The sequence below is a fragment of the Leptopilina heterotoma genome, unplaced genomic scaffold, assembly GCF_015476425.1.
Source record: "Leptopilina heterotoma isolate Lh14 unplaced genomic scaffold, ASM1547642v1 Lhet_15, whole genome shotgun sequence".
Classification (NCBI taxonomy): domain Eukaryota; kingdom Metazoa; phylum Arthropoda; class Insecta; order Hymenoptera; family Figitidae; genus Leptopilina; species Leptopilina heterotoma.
In genome coordinates this window covers 97,452-124,804 of record NW_025110867.1, presented here as the reverse complement: position 1 = coordinate 124,804, position 27,353 = coordinate 97,452, and the positions used below count along the sequence as shown (strand labels likewise).

Below are 27,353 nucleotides of genomic sequence, written 5' to 3'. Positions count from 1 at the left end.
TATTGTTTATATTACTTTTATTGAATTCAACTTTAATGTGGTTTTAATTTGGTCTTTATAACGTGATTATTTAAAAATCAACGTTACATGTTTTAACAAAATTATTTTATAAAGTAGAACCATCTGCCTTTAGAGGCAGCCTGGTGTTAGAAGTTTTCCCAGAATTTTAAAACACATCTTGTTTTATGAAAACTTTTATATAAAAATTACGTGATACGTATTTCTTTTTTGCTATTTTCTTGCTCACTTTATTTTTGGTTTATGAACCTGGATAAAACATAAGAATAAGTCATAGTTTTTATCGATTTTCTTTAAATATCGTTTTTAATAGGGGAGAGTGAGGCAAAGGCGCTAGGTTTACATTTATATCGATGTATATTTTTTAAATTAAGCAATTAATTTATGCGGCTTTGTTTTTCATTATTCTAAAACTAATCAACAAGAAATTTTAATAGTCGTTATTTAGTATATTACCTATAATTATAAATAAATTATTTAATGAAATTTAAAAACAATTTAAAAAATGCCTTTGCCCCACACGCTGGGGCAGCGACGTTTTCGCTTATATTTCTAAAAGAAAGCATTTATAAGCCGTAAAAAAATTAACAAGTGATATTTATTAGTATAATATTTACGAAACCTAAGGTTAACAACATATTATTAAGGGAGTATTCTGGTCTATAGGCCTCAATTTCAGGCGTTTTTCCGAGTAGAATAAAAAAGAAAGTTTAACATTTTTAGTATTTACTTTTCTTGCAAGTTGTTTATTAATGTTTAAAGAGTACAGAAAAAAATTAGGAAACAAAATAATAAAAAAATTTAAAAGTTATAAACTGATGAAGTGGGGACTGAAAAAAAGAAAGTGCGTACTGGTTGACAGTGTGGAGACTTTTGTAATGTTCTAAAACAAGAAACTCAAAGAAATTCTTGATTATTAAAGGCTTCGCTATGGTCGGTACCTTGGAAAAGAAAAAATAACATTTTTTAGCAAAATGGCGACGATTTAAAAAAAATGGTGTTTTCTGATTCTGTTTTTTAACTTTTTTGAATTTTTTAAAAATAGTAAAAAAAAATATTTTTCAAAATCCAAGGTTCCGACCATAAAGAGATATACAAAGAACATTTCTGCAAAATTTGAAGTAAATCGGTTTAGTAGATTTTGAGTTATCGTGTCAACAAGAATTTTTTTTCAATTCCCACTTCACCAGTTCATAACTTTTAAAATTTTTGATTATTTTTTTCCTAATTTTTTTCTGTATTCTTTGAACATTAATAAACAACTTGCAAAAAAAGTAAATATTAAAAATGTTAAACTTTCTTTTTTATCCCACTCGTAAAAACGCCTTAAAATTGAGGTCTCTAGACCAGAATACCCCCTTAAAAGAATTAAACTATTTAAATAAAAAATAAAAACTTTTAGTTATTTTAACCTTATATTGTGAATTAATACATAGAAAATTCGAATATTCAATTGTTTTTAACCAAATTATGTTCAATGTTGCCTTTGCCCCACATAAAAAACTTTTTTTTACTTTAAATTTAAAATATTTGGATACAAAATTAAACTATAACACCACGCCAGTTGTGTAGAGAAATATTTAATTTATTTACATGTTACGTTTTTAAAAATTAAATACTTAAACTTATGTTTTAAAAAATAAAAGTTTGTTCAGTAAAATTATCATTTTATTTTTGCAAAACAATTTTTTTGTTATATTTCTTAAAATATTTGATATAATATATAATAATAAATAATATAAAATAAAGGAGATATTTTAAAAAACGTCTTTGCCCCGCATAGCGCCTTTGCCCCACTCCCCCCTACCTATGAATTTTATGTATTATTTACGTAACTACAAAACTAAATAATCAGAGTTTTTACATCACCTAGGAATTATGGAAAGGTAATGGAATTTTAAAAATTTATTTAAAAATCATAAAAAAGGCCTAAAATTTTAATAAGTTTAAACATCATTTTTCTCTTTTTTTCTCTTTGATAATTTCAAAATTACTCAGAATCATTTTTCTTTTTAAATTCTTAAACTTTTTTGTACAATGTTTTAAATTTTGTGCAAAACAGTAAAATCTCATTTTTGTTTCTTGTAGGAGGTACTACTGCATTATAAATTTGAAATTGATTTAAATGAAGTGACAATTAATAACAAAATTGTCTGAAAAATGACCTGGAAAACTTGGAATTTTGAACAAAGATTTTTGTAAGAACCCTGATAATGTTATTCTTGTAAATTGTAAAACACTAATATAAACTATTGTTAATATAATAAAATTTAAATATACACTACCGGTCAAAATTGAGAGACCACCAATTTTCAGGCGAATAAAAAAGGTTTTAAAACATAAGATTTATTGAAACTAAAATTTTTTTCTGTTCATTTGTTGATAGGTGATAAAATTTTGAAAAGAACAAGATATTTCAGAAATCGTTTGGCCAATAATTCATTTAGATATTTTTAAAAAATCGTCATTTTCAATGTGTTTTACAAAAATTTGAATAACTTCTTAAATAATAATGAACGCTTTTTAATGGTCTTAGGCTTATTCTAAAGGTCATTTGTTACACTATAAGAATTACTTATAGGCATTAACGTGTAATTTTTTTCTTAGAAAATTCAGGCCGTCAAGCTTGGACCAAAAAAATTTAAGAAATTTGGAACATTCTTATTAACAGAAAAATAATGTTTAAAATTCAAACATATATGTTTTTTATTAAATTTTCTTGAAAAATCTACACCATATGATGTTTTATATATTTTCTAGAATAGTGTTTAGTACAGAAAAATTGTTCCAAATATTTTTTGAATTTTTTTGGTCCAAGCTTGACGGCCTGCATTTTTTAAGAAAAAATTACCCAATGGGAAGTAAACGATTGGTTCAATAATGGGCCATGCTTGGCGAACTCCGTTCCATTATTGGAACATTAATGGCAACCATCATTGGACCACCATTTGTTTTAGCTTGGGATGATCACGCTACTGACAATGATCGGTAGCCAAGCATCGGGCCAATATTAGTTCCCAAGGAAACAAAATCGATTTTTAAAAGCTTGATTTTTTATTGGCAGCCAACAAAAACCAAGGTTTTAAAAATTGATTTTTTTAATTATTAATTAAAATTTATTTTTAAAAAATATATTTTTCAAAAAATTATTTAAAAAAAAAATATATTTTTTAAAAATATATATTTTTTTAAATTAATAGAACATATTAATTTAATTTGTCACCTCTGGTAAAACAAAGATGAAAGACTGATAAATTCCCTCACTTTATATCTTACAGTGGAGGGATAACTGTGAATGTCTTTGCGAGAGAGGAGCAGGTACTTATATAGAGCCAGTGAAACAGGTCACAAGCGAGAAGAAATCACTAGCATGCACTCTGGCGGCGCTTGTCGGAACTGTTTTCTGGCGCGCATGCATATCCTGACATTATCGACACAGCGCTTGGCAACCAACGTTGCGCCACTTCCGACAAGCGCCGCCAGAGTGCATGCTAGTGATTTGTTCTCGCTTGTGACCTTTCTCACTGGCTCTATATAAGTACCTGCTCCTCTCTCGCAAAGACATTCACAGTTATCCCTCCACTGTAAGATATAAAGTGAGGGAATTTATCAGTCTTTCATCTTTGTTTTACCAGAGGTGACAAATTAAATTAATATGTTCTATTAATTTAAAAAAATATATATTTTTAAAAAATATATTTTTTTTTAAATAATTTTTTGAAAAATATATTTTTTAAAAATAAATTTTAATTAATAATTAAAAAAAATCAATTTTCAAAACCTTGGTTTTTTGTTGGCTGCCAATAAAAAATCAAGCTTTTGAAAATCGATTTTGTCTCCTTGGCAATTCCTTGGCAAATAATATTGGCCCGATGCTTGGCTACCGATCATTGGCAGTAGCGTGATCATCCTAAGTTTAAACCATTGGTGGTCCAATGATGGTTGCCAATTGTTTTGCCAAGAAAAAACCATTGGGTACCAAGCATGGCCCATTATTGAACCAATCGTTAACATTGGCAACTTCCCGTTGGGTACACATTAATGCCTATAAGTAATTCTTCTAGTGTAATAAATCACCTGTGAAATAAGCCTAAGATCTTTAAAAAGCGTTTATTATTTTAGAAGTTATTCAAATTTTTGTAAAACATTAAAAATGACGATTTATTAAAAATATCTAAATAAAATATTGGCCAAATGACTTCTAAAAGATCTTGTTCTTTTCATAATTTTAACGTCTTTAAAAAAATAAAAAGAAAAAAAATTTAGTTCCCATACATTTTAGGTTTTAAAAATGTTTTTCAATCATCTAAAAATGGGTGGTCTCTTAATTTTGACCGGTTGTGTAGACAAGTGTTTGTATAGCAGAAATGTTTGTTAACTTAAAAATGATATGCTATTAAGTATTATTTGCATTATTTACATGTTAATAGTGAGAAATAATGCAATATTTTAATGAGAAGCACATTAAATTTAGAGTTTCTTGATTTTTAAAAAGAATGAAAAAATATTAAATTTAATGCATACCTATGATGTTGTCGTGCATGTTCCTATGATTGGATGTTCAGATAAACCTTGGCTATTTTGTCGATAAACTTGAATATGATATGTGGTCCGAGGTTGGAGTCCCGTAAAATCATGACCACTTTGAATATCGCGTGGAACAATAAGTGATTCATTCTTTAGAAAGTTTTTTCCATCATACACCATCATATAATATTTAATGAGACTTGCAGTAGTTTTTGGTAAATCCCATAATAAAATGCATGTATGATTCGTAGCAGTTTTCTGTCTAATCCTACCCTGTAGTGATTTGGGCGTTTCTATAAGGTTTTAAAACCGTTTAGTAGATAAGTATAAATTTGTAAATATTTATAACAGATACAAAAAAACTGTAACTATAGCCTAATGTGTAACGATTATTATTACACCGTTTGACCTGAATTATAGAAAAGTAATCACACTTTCTTCCATCCATAATTAAATTTTTCAATTTTACAAAGTCATTCATTCTTTAAAAATTTTTAAATATAAATTTTAGAATTTTCTTTATTTATGAAAAATATACTTATTTCAAAGGTGATTCGCACCTTTTTCATAATTAATAACAAATTCTGCGATTTTTAAAGGATCAGAACATCCTGCTTCGTTACAAGCCTTAATTTCGATATAGTATTTACTTCCAACCGTGTCATTAATATAATAATCAGTTCTTCTGTTGGATTGTGTCATATTATTAATAATTATGTTTATATTACTATCGGTTTTTATAAGGTGAACAGGATACATTTCATCTGGGTCTAGATGGGATTCATTTATTAAAGCAATCAAAATATCGCCATCGTATTGATAAAACTCAAAGTTGTTCAGAGATGGTGCCTCAGGACGTACCTTGTAAAATGTTTTACAATTTCTATTATTTAACATAAATATAACCCCAGTAGCAAGTAATATTACAGCAATATTGAGAACACTGCCTTAAAATTACCAATATTGTCTTAATGTTGTTAATGTCACTAGAACATTACGTGCTACTGGGGAATATACAATTTAACTTTACAATTAAAAATAAAAATAACAATAAAAAAGGAAGAATTTATAATCACTGGGTTACAAAAAAATGGTCATGTCGTGTTTATTTAAAATTTACTGTGTTTATTGAAAGTTTAGGTGTCACAGAATAAGAATATACCAGAAAAACTTTTTTTCATTCGGTCATTCCCTTAAAAAACGAGTTTAAAGTCTCAAAAAACCGTATTTTTAGCACTTTTTGAGGCAGCGTAACAAGAAAACGCAACATGATAAAAATCTCTACAAAAGCTTAAATAAAAGCTTAAACCTTCAACTTTAAGGCTCAGAACTGAAAAGTACTTAAATAAGCACTGAAAACCTGCAGTCACTATCTGAAATTATCAAAAAAGCTGGGTTAGGTAGCACTTGGTAAAAATCAATTTCCCTAACCGGATTCGGTTGCAAATTGTTATTTTAGGTTTTTGAGGTTTCTAATGACGAATTGGAACTTAGATTTGAAAAATTTCAAAGTGGCGGACTCAATTTTTTAAAATTATTAACGCAAATTTTGAAAAATTGAGTGAATTCATTATTTTCAGTCCGCCATTTTGAAATTTTTAAATCTAAGTTCCAATTCGTCATTAGAAACCTCAAAAAACTTCAAATAACAAGTTGCAACCGAATCCGCTTAAGGAAATCGATTTTTACCAATTGCTTCCTGTTCTAGCTTTTTTTGACAATTTCAGGTAGCGACTGCTTAATTAAGGAGGTTTTCATTGATTATTTAAGTACTTTTCAGTTCTGAGCCTCAAAGTTGAAGGTTTAAGCTTTTATTTAAGCTCTTGTAGAGATTTTTATCATGTTGCGTTTTCTTGTTACGCTGCCTCAATAAGTGCTAAAAATACGGTTTTTGACACTTTAAACTCGTTTTTTTAAGGGAATGACCGAATGAAAAAATGTTTTACTGGTATATTCTTATTCAGTGACACCTAAACTTTCAATAAACACAGGAAACTTTGAATAAACACGATATGACCATTTTTTTGTAACCCATAATCAGCAAATCATATAATTCTAAAAAATTCCAACCTTTCTTTTACGTAGAAGATCATTATTTCCTTTTGTGACTATCTATAAGAAAATATAGAAAGGCTTTTGTACAAAAGGGATTATTGTAAAATTTTAAAATAATCAGAAATGCAAAATCCAAAAGACGGACATTCAATTGTATTTTAATGGATTTATAGCTGAATCAGATAAACATTTTTTCAAATCCCAAAAGGCTTTTTAAAGACAAAGAACAATATATTCATATGATGCTATAAATTTTCAGAAAAAAAAATTCTCTTGATGTTTCATGATTTCTAAAATAAGCAACATAATAATTCATATATTAAAGATAAAAAGTTCCAACATTATTTTCTGTTGAGTTAGTAATATTTCCTGCGCCGATCTAGTGAAATATAAAAAATCGTTTGTGGCAGGGATTTTTGTAAAATTTAAAAATACTCTCTAAATTTGAATTATTATAAATGTGTACTAATTTAAATAAGTGACTGACTTTTTGCTTTGAATTTAGTAAATTTTACTAATAAATAGTAATTTCTACTAATTTTTTGTAAAACTTACTTATTCGAAAGCAATAAAATAAAAGCAATTTAGAAAAATAATAATTCATATATTATACAGTTAAAAAATTCCAACCTCAGTTGCCCAATGGGAAATTGACAATGCTCACCATTGGCTAAATAATGGACCAATATTGTCTGCCAACAGTTTTTTCTTGGTCAAACATTGGCAACCAATATTGGGTCACTATTGCCAGACTCTTGGGATGATCACGACTTTGCCAAGCATTGGCAGCCAATATTGGATCAATATTGGCTGCCAAGACAAATGCCGGACTTTCCAAGCGTTGGATATTCATTGGCAACAAATATTGGATCAATATTAGTGACCAATTAATTACCAATGCTTTAAATTAATGCTTGGTTATTTATTGGTTACCAATACTGAACCAACGTTTGAAATCAATATTTTACAAATACCAACACATAGCAAAAATTTTTCAAAAAAAAAAAAAAAAAAAAAATTAAATTACTAATCTAAAGAAAAAAAATAATTAATTTAATTAGAACACTCTGTTAAAAACAGAATGTGATAAAAATCAGACAAAGACAAAATTCGTCTAAGTTTGAGAATGCAAGTGTCTCTTCTTATATAGAAGTGGTAACACAACTTGCTGGTGAGTGAAAGAAGCTCTGGCGCACCCTGGTGTTCGATTTTGAAATGTCCCGCGCTGCTTCAAAGTATATGCTCGAAATTACTTTGGATAAGTGCCACCAGGGTGCGCCACAGTTTCCAATATTCCAATATTTGTTGCCAATGAATATCCAACGCTTGGAAAGTCCGGCATTTGTCTTGGCAGCCAATATTGATCCAATATTGGCTGCCAATGCTTGGCAAAGTCGTGATCATCCCAAGACTCTGGCAATAGTGGCCCAATATTGGTTGCTATTATTGCACCATTATTGGTACTGCTGGCTCCCAATATAGGACCATTATTGCGCCAATGGTTAATTTTCCATTGGGTGCTGTTAATTTGGTAGAATTTTCCTTGTCAGACTACAAAAACAGTTAATATAATTATATATAGTATGAAATTTTTTGATTCTAAAAAATGCACAATTTACTTTTAATTTTTTTCATAATAAACATCTAGATATTAGATTTCTATTATTTAAAATAAAAATAGTATAAAATTTAACTTCTTGCAAACCCTGGCAGATTTGATTAACCGAAAGTGAACCTAGCTGCAGTAAAAAAGGATTTTTTAACATAGCATTTTGGACGATTGAGCAAGCCGTCTGCGCTCAATTGTCCAAACGGCATTTGGACAATTGGACTGGTTGCTCAATTATCCAATGCATTAGGTCCAATCATTCCAAATGTTTTTCGTGGCTAAAAGACTGCTGAATTAAGAAAAAAAGTACTGAAATGTTACAGAAACTTTAGAGAATTCTTAATTCCAGATAAATACATAAAAATTAGATATAAAAATACCTCGAGTGAGGAAAAAGAACAAGATTTCAAGAAACAAGATTTCAAGAACAAGATTAAAATATCACTTTTTAACTGACAGTGCAATGCTGTACTTGGAATTCATTTTGGTAAAGAAGTGAGGATTCTGATAAAGAGAAACACTTCATTATCCACTCTCAATACTCCTCATGTGGTAATATATAATTGTAGATTTTCAATAATAGTGTATTAACAATAATATTTTATTTTGATGAATTATCTCTTTTTTAAAATGGAAACCGAAATCTACAATCTCCTATAATCTCCTATAATATTAACATATTCGTCGTCGTTTTGTCGTCCGTCGTTCGTCTACTTCCGTACTTCATCGTTCGGTCGTTCGACTTTTATCATTTATTCATAGTATCGTATATACATAATATACTCATTGTACATACATATACGCATGTGCAGTAGTGTTCTATGAATATCAGGCATGCACAGTAGTGTTCTGTCAATGTCAGCATTGCACAGTAGTGTTCGGACAATGTTACACATGCGCAGTAGTGTTTGGACAATGTTACGCATGCGCAGTAGTGTTCTGTCAATATTACGCATGCGCAGTAGTGTTCTATTACTATAACGCATGTGCAGTAGTGTTCTATTAGTATCAAGAATGCGCAGTAGTGTTCTATGAATATCAAGCATGCGCAGTAGTGTTCTGTCAATGTCAGGCATGCGTAGTAGTGTTCTGTCAATGTCAGGCATATGCAGTAGTGTTGTACCAATGTCAGGCATGTGCAGTAGTGTTCTATGAATATCAGGCATGCACAGTAGTGTTCTGTCAATGTCAGGCATGCTCAGTAGTGTTCGGACAATGTTACGCATGCGCAGTAGTGTTCTATTAGTATCAAGCATGCGCAGCAGTTTTCTGTCAATGTCAGACATGCGCAATAGGAGACGCATGCTTATTCCCGAAATCTTTTTTAACCAAATAGTTATTTGATATAAAACTACTTAACTTAAAATTTACATAATATGCACATTATTTGATATAAATTTCATTGCACACAAAAACCATTTAACATAAATATCATTTGTCATAGAATTCATTAAACAGAAATATTATGTTACATAAAACTCAGATAACTTAATTCCCATTTGACATAAAAATTATGTAACATAAATTTCTATTGACATAAAAATCATTTAACATAAATTTCTTTTGACATAAAACTCATTTAACGTAAATTTTATTTCTTATAAAATTCATTTGACATGAATTTCATTTGGCACAAATGTCATTTAACGTAATTCTCATTTGACATAAATATCATTAGACATAAAATTAGCTTGACATAAATTTCATTTGATGTGAATATCATTTAACATAATTATTATTTAACGTAAAATTAAAATTATATAAATTTCATTTAGCATATATTCCATTTAACATAATTCTCATTTGACATAAAATATACTTGACATAAATTTCATTTGGTATAAATCCCATTTAACATAATATTCATTTGACATAAAGTTCACTTGATATCAATTTCATTTGACGGTTAAGTCATTACACATAATTCTCATTTGACATAAAATTCAGGTGTCATAGATTTCATTTTACATAAAGATCATTTGAACTAGAAATATAGGCGCGAATTTCAAAATTGGCGAATCACAATGTTGTTGATAATATCTAATTGGTTACTTTTAAATATTGGCACCGATATTTTTATGTAAAATGTAATTTGTGTGAAATGATTTTTATGTCAAATGAGAATTTTGTTAAATGACTTTTATGACAAATGAGAATTGTGTTAAATGTCTTTTATATCAAATGAACTTTATGTCAAATCAAAATTATGTTAAATGATATTCACGTCAAATGAAATTTATGTCAAGCTAATTTTATGTCTAATGATATTTATGTCAATTGAGAATTACGTTAAATGACATTTATGCCAAATGAAATTGATGTCAAATGAATTTTATAACAAATAAAATTTACTTTAAATGAGTTTTAGGTTAAAAGAAATTTCTGTTAAATGATTTTTATGTCAATAGAAATTTATGTTACATAATTTTTATGTCAAATGGGAATTAAGTTATCTGAGTTTTATGTAACATAATATTTCTGTTTAATGAATTCTATGACAAATGATATTTATGTTAAATGGTTTTTGTGTGCAATGAAATTTATGTCAAATAATGTCCATATTATGTGAATTTTAAGTTAAGTAGTTTTATATCAAATAACTATTTGGTCAAAAAAGATTTCGGGAATAAGCATGCGTCTCCGCAGTAGTGTTCTGTCAATGTCAGGCATATTTTTTGTTTTTTTTTGTTTATAATATCTGTTTAAAATTTAAAAATTTTGTTCGATATATTGGATCCACCATTTTGAATTTTTTTTGACAAAAACCCTTGTATACTAAGTTTCATAAAAATTCATCTACCAGATTTTGCTGAACATTTTGGGCCAATCATATGATTATTTTTCCAAACAGCGAAGGGGTTTATAAGATTGTTTCAAATTTTTTAAATTCTTTTAGTCTAAGTTTGCCAACCTGCATTTTCTAAGAAAAAAGTATTCGCATAATTCAAGTTATTTGAATCAAATAAGTATATAGATAAAAAAAATTATTTGAATGAGATAATTTTTTTAGTGTGCTAATACTTTTACGTATGCAAATGGAAGAACATTAATTTATTAAGTTTCGTAAACCGACAGATTAGCTCAGTCGGATAGATGCCTCGCTTGGCGGTCGTTTAAGGACCAAGGGTATAGTACCCTTGGTTCGCGCCCATTTGGCTTGGTATTTTTCCGGACGTGAGACAATCTGAGCGGGAGGTTTGACGTCGAGGTATAATGATGTGCACCGTCGATTATTGTCCGGTACACACCATTAGAACTCGACTGTCGATAAACCGGTTGTACTCAGGAGAGGTTTTCTACCGTTTCCCTCTCCACTGGCGAGAAAACCCATTAGACGGGTGGTCCAGGCAAATGCGAGTACTCCTAATTTTCAAGTCGCTCTGTAGGCGCAAAACTTAGTATTAGGAAAATGTATATAAGAAATATTATGTAAGAGAAAATGTAAACACACTTGTATAGCTAGATAAGCTTAAGACGGGTGTATAAACCAAATAAATAAAATAAAAATATTAAGTTTCGTATATTCGCATAATTCAAGTTATTTGAATCAAATAAATATATAGATAAAAAAAATTATTTGAATGAGATAATTTTTTTTTGTGTGCTAATACTTTTACGTGTGCAAATGGAAGAACATTAATTTATTTATTATAATTTTAGTATAAGGACTTCATAAATAATTATTTGACGCAATTAAAGAGATATTGGTCTAAATTAAAATAATTAATTATGAAAAATAATTGCATATGGGTAGTTCTACAAACGAGGGAATATATTATGTCCAAGGTTGTTTTTTACATTAATTTTGAAAAAAATAAAATTATTTTCAATGGAAACTGTAGTGCTTAATGATTACTATTATGCCACAAAACGTTACCCGGTTTCAAAAAATATTTTTTGCAAAAAATAAGCATTCAAGTGCTAAATTCTCAGTTTCCTGGCATGTCCCAATGTGAAAATGAAAGTTAATAAATTATATAAATATTATTTTTAAGCGATTAAATGAAAATTTACACTTGGATAATAATTTCAAATAGTTGTACTTTACAAAGATTAAAATAATTGTTACATTACTGGATATTTTATTTAAAAGATATTATCTTGAATTTTGTCCATCGAATTAATTCTCAGTTTCCTGGCATCATAAAAAACGTTAAAAATATTAAGAATTTTCATTCCGATTAATTCACCATTTTTCACAGTGCTTAGTAAAGGTTAACTAAATATGATATCGCTTGCATCTTATTTAACTTACAGTTCAATTAAATAAAATTGTGTACTTTGTGACCGAAATGCCCATTTGGTCAGACAAATTCTCAGTTTCCTGGCACGTATTTAAAAAAAAAATATTTTATGTTTTTATACTTTTGTTGCTCGAGGTGTCGTAGAACCTTATTCCCTGTTGACCAGTATGCTTTATTTTGTTATTAAGCGTTATTTTTCAATTTTTTAAACGAAAAATGACCAAATTCTCAGTTTCCTGGCACTTTCTGACAGAATTCACATGTGCTTAAGATGTAAAATTTACCATTTTTATTTTTTTGACTGGCCACTTTTAGGTAACTTTGATAATATTTTTAACTTGAATTTAACCTACTTTTTAAAACCTGAACGTAAAAAAAATATTGTGCCAAAATTTTCTTCATTTTCGTCCTTCGTTTGTAGAACTACCCATATTTGATATAAATAAGGGAAATTCCACGTCAACACGGACAGAGCTCTAAACAAAAATTGCTTTGATGGATTTAAACGTTCTATGGCTTAAAAGATTTCTACATTCATGTACTTTAAGATGCCGTTGGGCGTTTTTTGCAAATTTTCATTTCCGATGACAATAGAGCTGTCAAAAGTCAAAAGGTCCAAAAATCTCAAAATACTTTTATGAATTAAAAGCAAAAATTGGACAAGTGCGAGTTGTACTCGCACTGCAATGGCTGGTTCCGTACACAAATATTAAAACAATACTTGCAAAATTTATCGGTAATTGGTAGAATTAAAATAAACAATTAAAAAAATATATTAAAATCATTTGATAAAAAAAATAACTAAAAAAAAATTAAAGTATTGTATATCTAATATACCCCTTTAAAATAAAATTATTAAACGAGGTAATATTTTTTTTCTTGCATCATTTTTAACCTGAAAACATATAAGATGGTCAAAAATATTTAATTTTTGAAGAGGTTAGAATTTTTTTCTTCTGACCTATTGCATATTATTGCAAATCCATGCGAGAAGTTGTTTAGAATGGTAAAATATGCATGGAAAAAAATTTCGTAAAAAAATATTAAAAACTGTAAGAGAAGATCGATTTTTAATATTCAAATCTTTAAATTTTGCCGAAATTTCGGAAGTCCTGAACCTTTATTTTTTCCAATTTGATGCTCTGAGTCGGAAAAACATTGTTAAATTTGACGATTAGCTTATTTTCATGGTAAAAACTATAAAAATCATGCCTTTTTGCATTTATTTCGGTATATATAAAGTATACCAAAATCTTCGAACTATGATTTTTATGGAATTTACCACGAAAATGAGCTAAATATAAATTTTAACAATGTTTTTTTAATAGTAGCATCAAATTACGTAAATATACACAATTTGGAAAAAAATTAAAGATTTACGGCTTTCGAAATTTCGGCAAAATTTAAAGATGTGAATATTAAAAATCGATCTTCTCTTACAGTTTTTAATATTTTTTAACGAAAATTTTTTTCCATGCATATATATTTTATGCATTCTAAACAACTTTTCGCATGGATTTGCAATAATATGCAATAGGTCAGAAGAAAAAAATTCTAACCTCTTCAAAAATTAAAATTAAATATTTTTGACAATCTTATATGTTTTCAGGTTAAAAATGATGCAAGAAGAAAAATATTACCTCCTTTAATAATTTTATTTTAAAGGGGTCAAAATTAAGGTGGGGTCCCCCCTTAATATTTGTGTACGGAACCCGCCATTGCAGTGCGAGTACAACTCGCACTTGTCCAATTTTTTTTTACTTTTAGTTAAGAAATTAAAGTCAGAAAACAATCTCTCATTTATTCTCTTAAAATTTCACTCTTCCTTAAAATATTTAATGCCACGTGTTTAAACTAAAAAAAATTTAAAAAAATTTTTTTTGATTTTTTTCAAAAAGTTTCTTAAATAAATTTTTTGTCGTCAGACTGTAATAATACACTAGGATACCAATTTTCAGCTCATTAGGTCAAATAATGTAAAAGTTAGGAAAAAACAATTTTTTTAAAACATTTTTTTAGTTTTTCCTTGACAACGCTATGGCCATCATTACATATCAAGTTATCTATATTTTTCCTGTAATATTCGAGTAAAAATACACCACCATGAAAAATTTCAGCTCTCCATGTCGAATAGTTTAGAAGTTAAGGGGGGGAATAGTCACTTTTTATGTATTTTTGGCCAAAAATCTTGTTATTTCCTTGACAACGCTATGCCCATCACGTCCAATCACATTCGCTATATTTTTCCTGTAATCTACGAGTGAAAATACATATCTGTACCAAATTTGAGCTCTTTAGGTCAAATAGTTTAGCCGCTAGGGGTGGGGGACACGATTTGGCTACGGACACAAGAGTCTCCCCAGGACAAGTCTCCCCGGGACATCACTTCCCAGTTAAAAAATGTTTATTAAAACAGTGACAAATTCAGGACAAGTCTCCCCGGAACATCTCTCCCCAGTAAAAATTATTTCTTTAAATGGTGGCACATTCAGGACAAGTCTCCCCAGGACAAGTCTCCCCGGGACATCACTCCCAAGTTAAAAAATGTTTATTAAAACAATGGCAAATTCAGGACAAGTCTCCCCAGGACAAGTCTCCTAGGGACATCTCTCCCCAGTAAAGATTATTTATTTAAACGGTGGCACATTCAGGACAAGTCTTCCCAGGACAAGTCTCCCCGGGACATCACTCCCCAGTTAAAAAATGTTTATTAAAACAATGGCAAGTTCAGGACAAGTCTCCCCAGGACAAGTCTCCTAGGGACATCTCTCCCCAGTAAAGATTATTTATTTAAACGGTGGCACATTCAGGACAAGTCTCCCGAGGACAAGACTCCCCGGGACATCTCTCCCCAATAAAAATTGTTTATTTAAATAGTGGAGCATTAAGGACAAGTCTCCCCAGGATATGTCTCCCCGGGACATCTCTTCCCAGTAAAAATTATTTATTTAAATGGTAGCACATTCAGGACAAGTCTCCCAAGGACATCTCTCCCCAGTAAAAATTATTTATTTAAATGGTGGCACATTCAGGACAAGTCTCCCCGGGACATCACTCCCCATTTAAAAAATGTTTAATCAAACAATGGCAAATTTAAGACAAGTCTCCCCGGGACATCTCTCCCTAGTAAAAATCATTTATTTAAACGGTAGGACATTCAGGACAAGTCTCCCCAGGACAAGTCTCCCCGAGACATCACTCCTCAGTTAAAAAATGTTTATTAAAACAGTGACAAATTCAGGACCAATCTCCCTGGGACATCACTCCCCGGGACATCACTCCCCAGTTAAAAAATGTTTATTAAAACAGTGACAAATTCAAGACAAGACTCCCGAAGTCAAGTTTCCTCGGGACATCTCTGCCCAGTAAAGATTATTTATTTAAACGGTGGCACATGTAGGTCAAGTCTTTCCAGGTCAAGTCTCCCCGGGTCATCTCTCCCCAATAAAAATTATTTATTTAAATGGTGGCACATTCAGGACAAGTCTCCCCAGGACAAGTCTCCCCGGGACATCACTCCCCACTTAAAAAATGTTTATTAAAACAGTGACAAATTCAGGACAAATCTCCCTGGGACATCACTCCCCAGTTAAAAAATGTTTATTAAAACAGTGACAAATTCAAGACAAGTCTCCCGAGGTCAAGTATCCTCGGGACATCTCTTCCCAGTAAAAATTACTTATTAAAACCGTGGCTCATTTAGGATTAAGGGGGAAGTCTACTGTGACAAGGGAAAGAATAGGCCGATTTTTTTTCTAGCAAAATACGACTTCGATATTAAATTAAATTAAACCGTCCTATATTATATATTCAAGTATTTGTAAAAAACTCGTGTCACAAAAATCATCGTAAACAAATTGGCTGCCTTTATTCTCATGTTACGTACGATATTTTTTATTTCTAATGCACAAAAGTGGCGAATTTAGATAGCAGACGACAGGGAGTAAAAGTCATTCACTTATTCGACTTATATGAAAATGGCAACCGTTTTCTCCCTTGGGCAAAAATAACGCATGGGTCAGCGGTTATGTTTGCACATGGGAGAAAATGGACGCCATTTTTATATGGTCGAACAAAGGAGTGACTTTACTCCCTGTCTTCAGCTATCTAAAAGCGCCATTTTTGTGCATGTAGGATACAAAAAAATTTAAGTCTAAATATTTAAAATTGCCGTGGTGGCACTCCTTCAAGCGCAATTTCGTCCTTTTTTAGGTGCACAAACGGTGTACATGTAATCTCACGTCTGGGTGATCTTAACCAAAAAAAAACAAAATAGGGCGAATTGTGTGCAGCAAATTGCAAAAAGAAAATAAAAAAATTTTTTAAAAATAATTATTTCTTACTGAAAATATTTGTTTCACATGAATACAAGTGTCACAATTTGGCACAAACTTATTGAACTTTCAAAATATCCAAAAGCGGAAATTAAAAAACAGAATGGCTGCTCCAAAATGGCGCTAATTTTAGGAAAAAATTATTCAATTCTTTTTATGGTGCATCGATATTTACCATGGCTATGAAATCTAACAGAACTTAGTGTTTATATGTTTTTGAGGTCGCTTATGACAAACATATAATTGGATTTTCAAAATTCAAAATGGCGGATCCAATATCTCCGACAAATTTTTCTAAAATTTACTCGATTCACTTAATTTTTGTTACTCAGGGGTTTTTGTGGTCGCAAATTATGAATCTGCTATCGGATTTACAAAATTCAAAATGGCGGATACAATATGGCCGACAAATTATTTTAAATTTACTCGATTCGCTTGAATTTTGTTACTCCAAGGGTTTTTGGGGTCGCAGATTATGAATTTGCAATTGGATTTTCTAAACACAAAATGGCGGATCCAATTTAGCGGACAAAAATTATTTAATCAATTCTAGTCGCCTGAAATTTGAAAATGATTACCATCTATTAGGCAGAATAGTCAGAATAAAGCAAAATACAAAGAAAATCTATCAGAAGTACACAGCAATCAAGAAATTGTTGTTCCAAATCTAATTAGCTTAGCTTTGAAAAATTCTTTTAACACTGTTCTATCATAAGACTTAATATTTTTAAACTGAGCAATTCCACGCCAAGTGATCATAAGAATTTTCGATGATTTTAGCAATATTAAAAATACTTTCAGAATTTGTTCCTTTTTATACATGGAATAAAAGTGTATAAAAGTTTTTTCAAAATTTTCAAAATTTTTTGAGTTACCTCTTACTAAAAATTTTGGTCGGTTTTTCAAAAAAGGCACATAACTTTTTTTCTTGTTAACCGATTAAGATATTTTTTTTGGAAAATACTCATAATAAGAAGTACTTTAAAGAAAAAAATAAAAATTTAAAAAAAAATTTTTTTTGCCCGAAAAAAATTTCAAAAAATTTTTTGAATTCAAATTTTGAAAAAAATATATCTTCGATTTGAAATTTTTTTTTTTGTAAATATTGTCAATAAAGTAAAGAATACTTCCTGTAAATTTAATTATGGGACAACAATAACTTTACGAGAAAAAAAATAAAGTGTCCAGCGCGGCGTGCTGAGACTTGTGCATGTATTCACTTATGGCGGCGCAAGTTTCGTTTCAAATCACTCTACAGGTCACAATTCTTTACCAAAACGCTTTTTCTTTTTTTCTAAATCTTCGTAATTAAATTCTCTATCGATCTCTCGAGCCTTATTTTTGAATTTTTGTTTTTAAACATTTTTTAAATAACAATAAGTATTAAAAAAATCATAAAATCGTAAAATATATTTTTCTTAGTTTTATTGATTAAGAAAACTATTTAAAAAACCTATTAAAATAATGTTTTATTGATAAAATATAAAAAATTATTTAGTTAAAAATTGTTATACAATAAAAAGTTATTATTTTGTTATAAACGGTACTTAGGGTTAAAAATTTATATTTTTTCTGAATTGTGCAATTTTTCATAAGTAAAGTATTCAAGTATAAAAGAAAAACTAAAAATTAATTATTTAACCCTTGTTTAAACAGTTTATAGTTTTCAACTTTTTAATTAATTGTTTAGAAAAAATTAGAAATTTCTAACCCAAATGAAACTTATGAAAAAATTAAAAAAATTACATAAGAAACAAATATAAATTTCTTACCCTAAGTATAAATATTTTATGTAAAAAATAGTAACAATTAATTGTTTAAACAATGTTTTAATAAATAATTGTTTTTTTATCATCAGTAGATGTATTACTCACGAAAAATTGTACAATTGAGAAGAAACTAGTAATTTCTAGGCCTAAGTACAGTTTATAACAAAATAATAACTTTTTATTGTATAACAATTTTTAACTAAATAATTTTTTATTTTTTATCAATTAAACATTATTTTAATAGGTTTTTTAAATAGTTTTCTTAATCAATAAAACTAAGGAAAATATATTTTACGATTTTTTGATTATTTTAATACTTATTGTTATTTAAAAAATGTTTAAAAACAAAAATTCAAAAATAAGGCTCGAGAGATCGATAGAGAATTTAATTACGAAGATTTAGAAAAAAAGAAAAAGCGTTTTGGTAAAGAATTGTGACCTGTAGAGTGATTTGAAACGAAACTTGCGCCGCCATAAGTGAATACCCAGTGAGAAATTTCTTACCGGTCCAATATCGGTCCAATATTGGGAGCCAAGAGACCAATCATCGGTCCAATAAAGGCTCTCAATATTGGACCAATATGGGCTGATGCTTGGGATGTAACGGGTTCGCCAAGCATCGGTTGTTAATATTGGTCCAATATTGGCCGAATATTGGCAACCAAGAAAAAAAAATTTTTTTAAATAAATTTTTTTAATTAAATAATAATAATAAAAAATTAATGTTTATAATTTTTGTTTAATATATTTATTTGTTTAATTATTTATTTTTAATAATTCATGTAAATAATAAATAATTTATTATTTATAAATTATAATTATTTAAAAATGCAGCAACTATTAGGAAATAATCGAAATAGCATTCTGCAAAAAAATTCTATCATTGAAAAATCAATGATAGGCGAGAGATATCCGCGTCATTAAATAGATTCGCAGATATAAGGTAAATGCGTCAGTGCTCGTCAGTGCTTTAGTCGTCGGCAGGTTGTCACAACTTAACCAAAAAATAAGACACACAGTCATTTTATGCATGAATAAACAATATTTCTGGTAAGTTTCAATATCGCGACATCGGATAACAACAATTGTTTTGAGTCATTATTTCATTTTAATTGAAAATTGAAAATATTTTCGTGATAGGTACGCGAACGCGATAGAATGTAGCAAAAACCTTAAGTTTGAGGTTAAGAAACGACGAAAAACTAAAAACATTGCCTTTGACAACTTTTCGCATTTCGAAAGATAAGTTTGTGTTTATTGTATTTATTATTATTTTTAGTATTATTTAATTATTTATTTTACTATTTTTATTTTTACAATTTTATATAAAATAGCAATGACGGTGACTAAAGCAAAATTTTCAGCTTGCTTGTGAAATCGGCACGACTGACGAACACTAAAAATCGACATGGGCCAAATTAATTGCATATTCTAATAACATAACGTTAATAAGACTTTTTTCTTTGCAATATTAAATTCTTTATATATTAATGGTCGTAAATTTTAGTATTCGTCAGGCAAAATCTCATTGATAAATAAAAATAAAGTATATTTAAATTTGCTGCCGATAACTAAAGCAATTGAATAAAAAAGACTAATGTTTTAGTGTTCGGCAGATAAAAACGGTTTGACAAAACAGCATTATAATGTAGCTGACGGTAACTAAGGCACAGAAGTGACGACCACTGAACCAACCAATCAGCGCACTGCCGGTAACTAACGCAAACAGCTGCCGATTACTGACACAGTCAGTTTTCGTACCTGCCGATCACTAACGCATTTGCATATTTTCGACTTTAAATGCAAATAAATATTACATATAGTATGTAATTTCATAAAAAGTGATATTAATTACTCTTCTTTATAATCCCCTTTAATAAATAAAATTTGTTTCATTTGGAAAAATTGTCTTTGAAACTGCTAATTAGTCATTTTAAAATTGAAAAATTCCTTAAGCTGCCGAGCACTGACGCATTTACCTTACTCTGGTCTCACGACGAATCTCTCGATACTTATATACACTGGAGTCGCCGTGTCAGTTGCGAGAACGGTTACAGCGTCCCTCTTTCGGCAGAGATAAGAATTGTCACGTAAACTGCGGGTATAATAAGGCGTTGGTAAAGCGATTTAGCAGTTTACGTGACAATTCTTATCTCTGCTGCAAGAGGGACGCTGTAACCGTTCTCGCAACTGACACGGCGACTCCAGTGTATATAAGTATCGAGAGTTTCGTCGCGAGACCAGAGTATATCTGCGAATCTATTTAATGACGCAGATATCTCTCGCCTATCATTGATTTTTCAATGATAGAATTTTTTTGCAGAATGCTATTTCCTAATAGCTGCTGCATTTTTAAATAATTATAATTTATAAATAATAAATTATTTATTATTTACATGAATTATTAAAAATAAATAATTAAAAAAATAAATATATTCAACAAAAATTATAAACATTAATTTTTTATTATTACTATTTAATTAAAAAATTTATTTAAAAAATTTTTTTCTCTTGGTTGCCAATATTCGGCCAATATTGGACCAATATTAACAACCGATGCTTGGCGAACCCGTTACATCCCAAGCATCAGCCCATATTGGTCCAATATTGGGAGTCAATCGGCGCCCAGCACGGCAACCAATATTGGACCGATATTGGACCGATTAAAGTCTATTGGCAATAAGAAATATTTGATGATAAAAGTTAATTTTTTAAGAAATTAGTGAACATTTTTCCTAGATAAATAATTTTTTATGGAAAATCTGAAAATTTTAAAGAACAAAATACATTAATTTAACGGTACCCTTGAAATGTTTAAATCCTTTTGACAGGTTTAAAGGTTATGTTGCTAATCGTAAGTTTTATATATTTTTTAAGCAATATTATATCTGAAATTCAGTATAAAAAAACTTGACAATGTTTTTAAATTTCGAATAATATAAAACTACTTAACGGTGTTCGATGGTCTCTCAAATTTCTCGATAATGTGCGACCAACAGTTATCACCCAACAAATACGGCACTGACCGGTTTAAATGACGTGAAATTGGTAAACATTCATTTTCTAACAAATTTCCTTCTGTTCACAGACACTTTTTACAAAATATGACAACGTACATTTGTCACAAATGTTTTTAATTGTCTGAATTCAAAAGATTTTGACAATTACTGTAGAAACGCGGTTGCAGGATTGGAATTACCATAGCAATGTAATGCGAATCATTTTGACAGCTGATCCTTTACGCTCCCTGTATGCTTCTGCCCTCTAATGGCAAAGTGGCTGCAACATATGTATAGCCACCTGTCATTAAATTCCTTTTGTATTTCCAATCCTGCAATTGCGTTTCTGCATGGATTAACAAAAACTTTTGAATCAGACAATTAAAAACATTTGTGACAAATGTACGTTGTCAGATTCTGTAAAAAGTGCCTGTGAACAGAGAAAAATTTGTTAGAAAATGAATGTTTACCAATTTCACGTCATTTGAAACAGGCATTGCCGTTTTTTTGCGTGTGATCGGTAATCAAACTTCTGCGCAAGCGCTCGGCAAGTTGACTATCCAGGATAATAAATTTGATTATCTAGATATACTAAACGGGAATATATAATATTTCAGGAAGATAATATTTCTAACTATACAGATAATAAATTTGATTATATATTTTTTAACTATCTACTTTTAACTATCCATTTTTCTCCGTGTGTTGATGAAACAATTTGAGATGACAGATAGGAAATCTTCAAGCGTATCTAGTAAATTTAAATAATTTTTGTCCGTCATATTGGATCTGCCATTTTGTATTTTAAAAATACAATTGCAGATTCATTATCAGCGACTTAAAAAACCCCTGTGAAACAAGTTTCAAGCGAATCTAGTAAATTTAAATAATCATTGTCCGCCAAATTGGATCCGCCATTTTGAATTTTGAAAATCCAATTGCAAATTCATAATCTGTTACCCCAAAAACCCCTGAGCAGGGACTGTCACGGAAATCAAACTTTTATTTCGTTACGATATTTCAAAACAAAACGAAATTATTAATGTATTTTGATTTTGATTCGGTAACAAAACAAAATTTACTTCCTATTTTGATTCTGATACTGTAAAGAAACAAAATTTACTTTCTACTATGATTTCGATACAAAATTCACTTTCTATTTTGATTCTGATACTGTAACGAAACAAAATTTACTTCCTATTTTGATTCTGATACTGTAATACTGCAATTCGGTTTTCTTATAGAAACAGAAGTCGATTCGAATTCTACTTCAGATTTCATATGTAAAAACGATATTATCTTTTGATATATTTGACATTTGCAACAAAATTTAGGTTCAATGAGACTTATACATATGCGCAGTTGTATTTTATCAAAATTAAAACAAAAAAGAATTTTGATATTGGAATCAAAACTAAATAGAATAGAATTTTGATTTTGATATTGGAACCAAAACAAAATAGAGTGGAATTTTGATTTGATATTAGAACTAAAACGAAATAGAGTGGAATTTTGATTTTGATATTGGAATCAGAACTAAATAGAGTGGAATTTTGATTCTGATACCCATATCCGAATCAAAACAAAAGTATTTTTTAATTTTGTTTTGATTCCGTGACGGTCCCTGCCCCTGAGTAACAAAATTCAAACGAATCGAGTAAATTTAAACAATGAGCGACCTCAAAAACATGAGAGATGTCCCGGGGAGACTTGTCCTGAATTTGCCACTGTTTTAATAAACATTTTTTAACTGGGGAGTGATGTCCCGGGGAGACTTGTCCTGAATTTGCCACTGTTTTAATAAACATTTTTTAACTGGGGAGTGATGTCCCGGGGAGACTTGTCCTGAATGTGCCACCATTTAAATAAATAATTTTTACTGGGGAGAGATGTCCCGGGGAGACTTGTCCTGGGGAGACTTGTCCCATGGGGAGTTATGTCTCTGTGGAGACTTGTCCTGGGAGAACTTGTCCGGGGGAGACTTTCTGGGTGTGACTTGTCCCAACCCCATGGAAGCTATTTTTATTCGTGGGTTCAATAGAAGAAAATATTAAACTTTAAAAAATATAAAATTTAGTCTCTACCCCTCACGAAAAAATAGACTGCTATTAGGCAATAAAAACAGATTCAAACTCCTCCAAGTTTTAATTCATTGGTTGAGTTAAACAAAATGGAGAAACTAATTAATATTTGAAAAATAAAACATATAATCCTAACCCCCTAAGAAAAAATGAACAATTTAGACGAATAAAAATAAGAAACAAACTTCTCCCATTTTCAAAATCAATTTTTCTATTTGTTGGTTAAGTTAAACAAAATGGAGAAGAAATTAATATTTAAGAAATAAAACATATAATTCCAACCTCCAAAAGAAAAAATAAAATCTACTGAACAATAAAAAAATAGATTGAAACTCCTCCTATTTATTCGGAAAGGGTTGTGGTAAAATTTCATATTTTTTTAAAGTTTAATATTTTTTCCATTTTGTTCTATTGAACCCACGAATAAAAATAACTTTTATTAGAAAGGAGGAGTTTAAATTTTTTTTTAATTGGTCTAAAACATCAATTTTTCCTTCAGAGGGTGTGACTACATTTTATGGTTTTTAAAGTTTAATATTTTCTCCATTTTGATTAACTTAATCAACAAATAGAAAAATTGATTTTAAAAAAAAATTTCAAAATTTTTTTTGACAGAATGTATCCAAACAGTGAATTAGTTAATTACCACACTTGTTTACAACAAAAATTATAAATAATTTTTCCGGCCCGCTATGGATTTTTCTTTTTAAAGCCTTTATCTTCAAAAAAATATATTGATAATAACCATAACGATAAAATTTTTTTTTTTTAATTTCATAAACCAAATCGTGCGCTACGCGGAGAATCACCCTTATATTTATTTACTTTAAAAATTGACTAAAATTGAAGAAAAAAAAGTGACACGCATCACTACACTTTTATGATTGTTATTTTTTGTTTATTGCTTTATTTATTATAACTATTGTATAAATCTACTCTGTATCTATCTATTTCATCATATTTATGCATATTTCGTACTTTTCTACTCAAATTAACAAGTATTTATGAAAGAACCAAAAGTGCACCGAAAGTGCACCCAGCTAGGTTCACTTTCGGTTAATCAAATCTGCCAGGGTAATAAAGGAAAAAAAGGAACAATTTATAATTAACAAATTAATAATTCATATATTAAAGATAAAAAACTCCAACCTTAGTTACTGTTGAATTGCTATTATTTTCCTGGTCGGGCTACAAAAACAGTTAATATAATTTAATAATATCAAATTTTATATTCTAAAAAATTAACAATCTACCTGTAATTTCTTCCATAATACAAATCCAGATGGAAACCCCAGTAAGACCAAGAGTGTCAATCTATAAAAACATTTTAACTGATTAAGAGAATTAAATTTAAAAATAGGCAGCAACTTTTCTTTAAATAAATTAATTTTTACATGAAAGATATGAATCTCATTTTTGAATTTCTTTTACAAAAGAAAGCAATTTATTGTATTAAAGAATCCTCTTTATCTTTTATCCAGTTGCAATGCCACGTATTGAGAAACGAAGCCGTCTTTTAGAAATTTTTCACTACATGGCAAAGTTTTGCGTTTATCATGAATATATTATTTTTCATTAAATTTCTAAAATTTATGTACTGTTAGCCATTAAAAAAGCAACACATGCATCAGACGGTTTTGAAAACTGATTTTATCTTAACATTAAAATGTCATAAAAAATGTTCCACGCATCGTTTTTTTCTGCTTTATAGCTATTTGTAAAATCTGCCGTACTAAGGAAAAACTTACATAAGTACAATCCCTGTCAAACTGAGAAAATAGAGAAAAACTGTTTGCTTCAAGAACTCCGTTTTAGAAATAAAAATTTAATAATTAAATGGCACTTCTCTAATGAAAGTGATGTATGTGCTGATTCTAATTTTGCAAAAGAAAATTGATTATTTAAACAAATTCTATGCAAAATGTGACTTACGATGTCTACTTTTTGAAAATACGAAGGAAAAACTTACACATCGTCACTTGCGTTGTTTCTCTCGCACGGGCACTCGAGCTAGGCACGACGATCAGAATTAAAAACTTACACATTTTCTATGTCGCTTGGTGGGGAGTAGTTATACCATTGTACCTCTCCGACCATACCCGACAAATAATGCTGAATGTAACCGAAGTGCAGTAACGTGGTGCCTCGGCCAACTTTAGGATAGAAGAACTTACACATGTTTCGAGTAATGCAGATGCGTGGTTTTCATTTCGTACGCGACCGTCGTGCTCGACCATGTGTTCGATTGAAAAATAACATAATATATCACTTTGTGTAAGTTTTTCCTACGGATTTGATACTCGAGTTCGATGATTCGTACGATTTTCAGAGCACGCAAAGTACTTCGTATCACTTTTTATCAAGTATTTCTTAATTTTCTTCATATTCTTCGATTTTTAATTATCGTTTTTTGCAGTCATTAATTATTATATTTGATTTTTATTAACACAGTTAAATGCAGTTTTTCTTTCCGAGTTGATTGATACCAAAAACTAAAATTTTACAAAATTGTTAGTTATGTAAGTTTTTCCTTAGTACCGCAGAAATAGTTTACCAATAAATTACGTTACCAATTTTTCATACTTTTCATACCCTCTCCCCCTAAATTGGTAACGTATAGTTTATGGATGGCCATAAAAGTAACAATTTTGACTAATTTTTAGTAGTTTTCTACTATAATTCCTAGTTGAAAAAGTACTAATTCATTAGTAAGTCGTATTTTTTACTATTTCAAATTAGTAAGCTAACTAAATTAGTATAGAAAACTACTAATTCAGATTTAGAGATTATATTTAAAGATTTTTTCTTTTTCTTCACGTGCGAACATAAAATGAGATTACTTTCAGATAGATTAATAAAGTTTAACTATAATTTTTTTTTATTTTGAATTTTGCAAAAAAAAAACGTTTTTTGCACATAACTTTAAAAGAATGTTACCATACCTATAAATGTTTTTCTCTAATTTTGTAGAGTTTTAATAGACTTATCGTTTGAATCCTCATTTGAACATTTTTCGTCCATATTAGCCGGATATATTAAACTTTTAAACATTTAAAATTTTGAAAAATAAGACTTTAAAAATTTTGTTAAGAAATGCAGAATAATTCGATCAGAAATACGAAATTATTGTTATTTTAAAAATCACAAATTATATGAAAAATATAATTTAAAAAATTTTTTTTGTTTAAAGACATGTAATAAAATTTATGAAATAATAAAAAAAAATTAAATTAAATTAAAGAAAAAATCTCCGTGAGAAAGCAACGTGATCACGAAATGAACACAATAAATTCGTCTTTGAACTTAATTGGCAGCGGTTTCATTAATTATTTCAAAAGAATAAAAATTACAATTTTCTGCCTAGAAATGATTTAGGTAACATAACTTAAAATAAATAATATTTCTCAAGGGAATGTTAAAGTCGATCCGATTTTTCGGATCAATTTTACTTCCGTAAAATTATTTTTATAGTAATTTTTAAAGACGAAACCGTGACGTCGAAGTATAATGATGTGCACCGTCGATTATTGTCCGGTACACACCATTAGAATTCGACTGTCGATAAACCGGTTGTACTCGGAGAGTACAAGGCAAATGCGAGTACTCCTAATTTTCAAGTCGCTCTGTAGGCGCAAAAATTTAGTATTAAGAAATGTTTGTAAGGAATGTTCTACGGTTGTAAAAACACTTGTATAGCCAAGATTGTAGGCTTAAGAC

At 29.4% G+C, this 27,353-nt stretch overlaps 1 protein-coding gene across 1 annotated transcript; it reads right to left on the bottom strand.

Annotated features, from left to right (window-relative positions):
• LOC122498469 (usherin-like) lies at positions 1 to 25,638 on the bottom strand. Its single transcript, XM_043606202.1, has 7 exons — positions 25,606 to 25,638; positions 24,890 to 24,950; positions 24,786 to 24,824; positions 6,616 to 6,657; positions 5,106 to 5,406; positions 4,543 to 4,838; positions 1 to 267 (listed from the first exon to the last, which is right to left on the bottom strand). Exons 5-6 carry the CDS (start codon positions 5,302 to 5,304, stop codon positions 4,543 to 4,545), a joined length of 495 nt encoding a protein of 164 aa, XP_043462137.1. The 5' UTR covers positions 5,305 to 5,406; positions 6,616 to 6,657; positions 24,786 to 24,824; positions 24,890 to 24,950; positions 25,606 to 25,638; the 3' UTR covers positions 1 to 267.
• Between the last annotated feature and the right edge of the window lie 1,715 nt (positions 25,639 to 27,353).

What these genes read in the sequence shown, in the direction of transcription:
- LOC122498469 (XM_043606202.1), bottom strand. Translation starts at nt 5,304, where the DNA reads ATGTATCCTGTTCACCTTATAAAAACCGATAGTAATATAAACATAATT. An exon ending in TGTTATTAATTATGAAAAAG is followed by an intron (nt 4,839 to 5,105) that starts GTGCGAATCACC and finishes AAAACCTTATAG; the next exon opens with AAACGCCCAAATCACTACAG.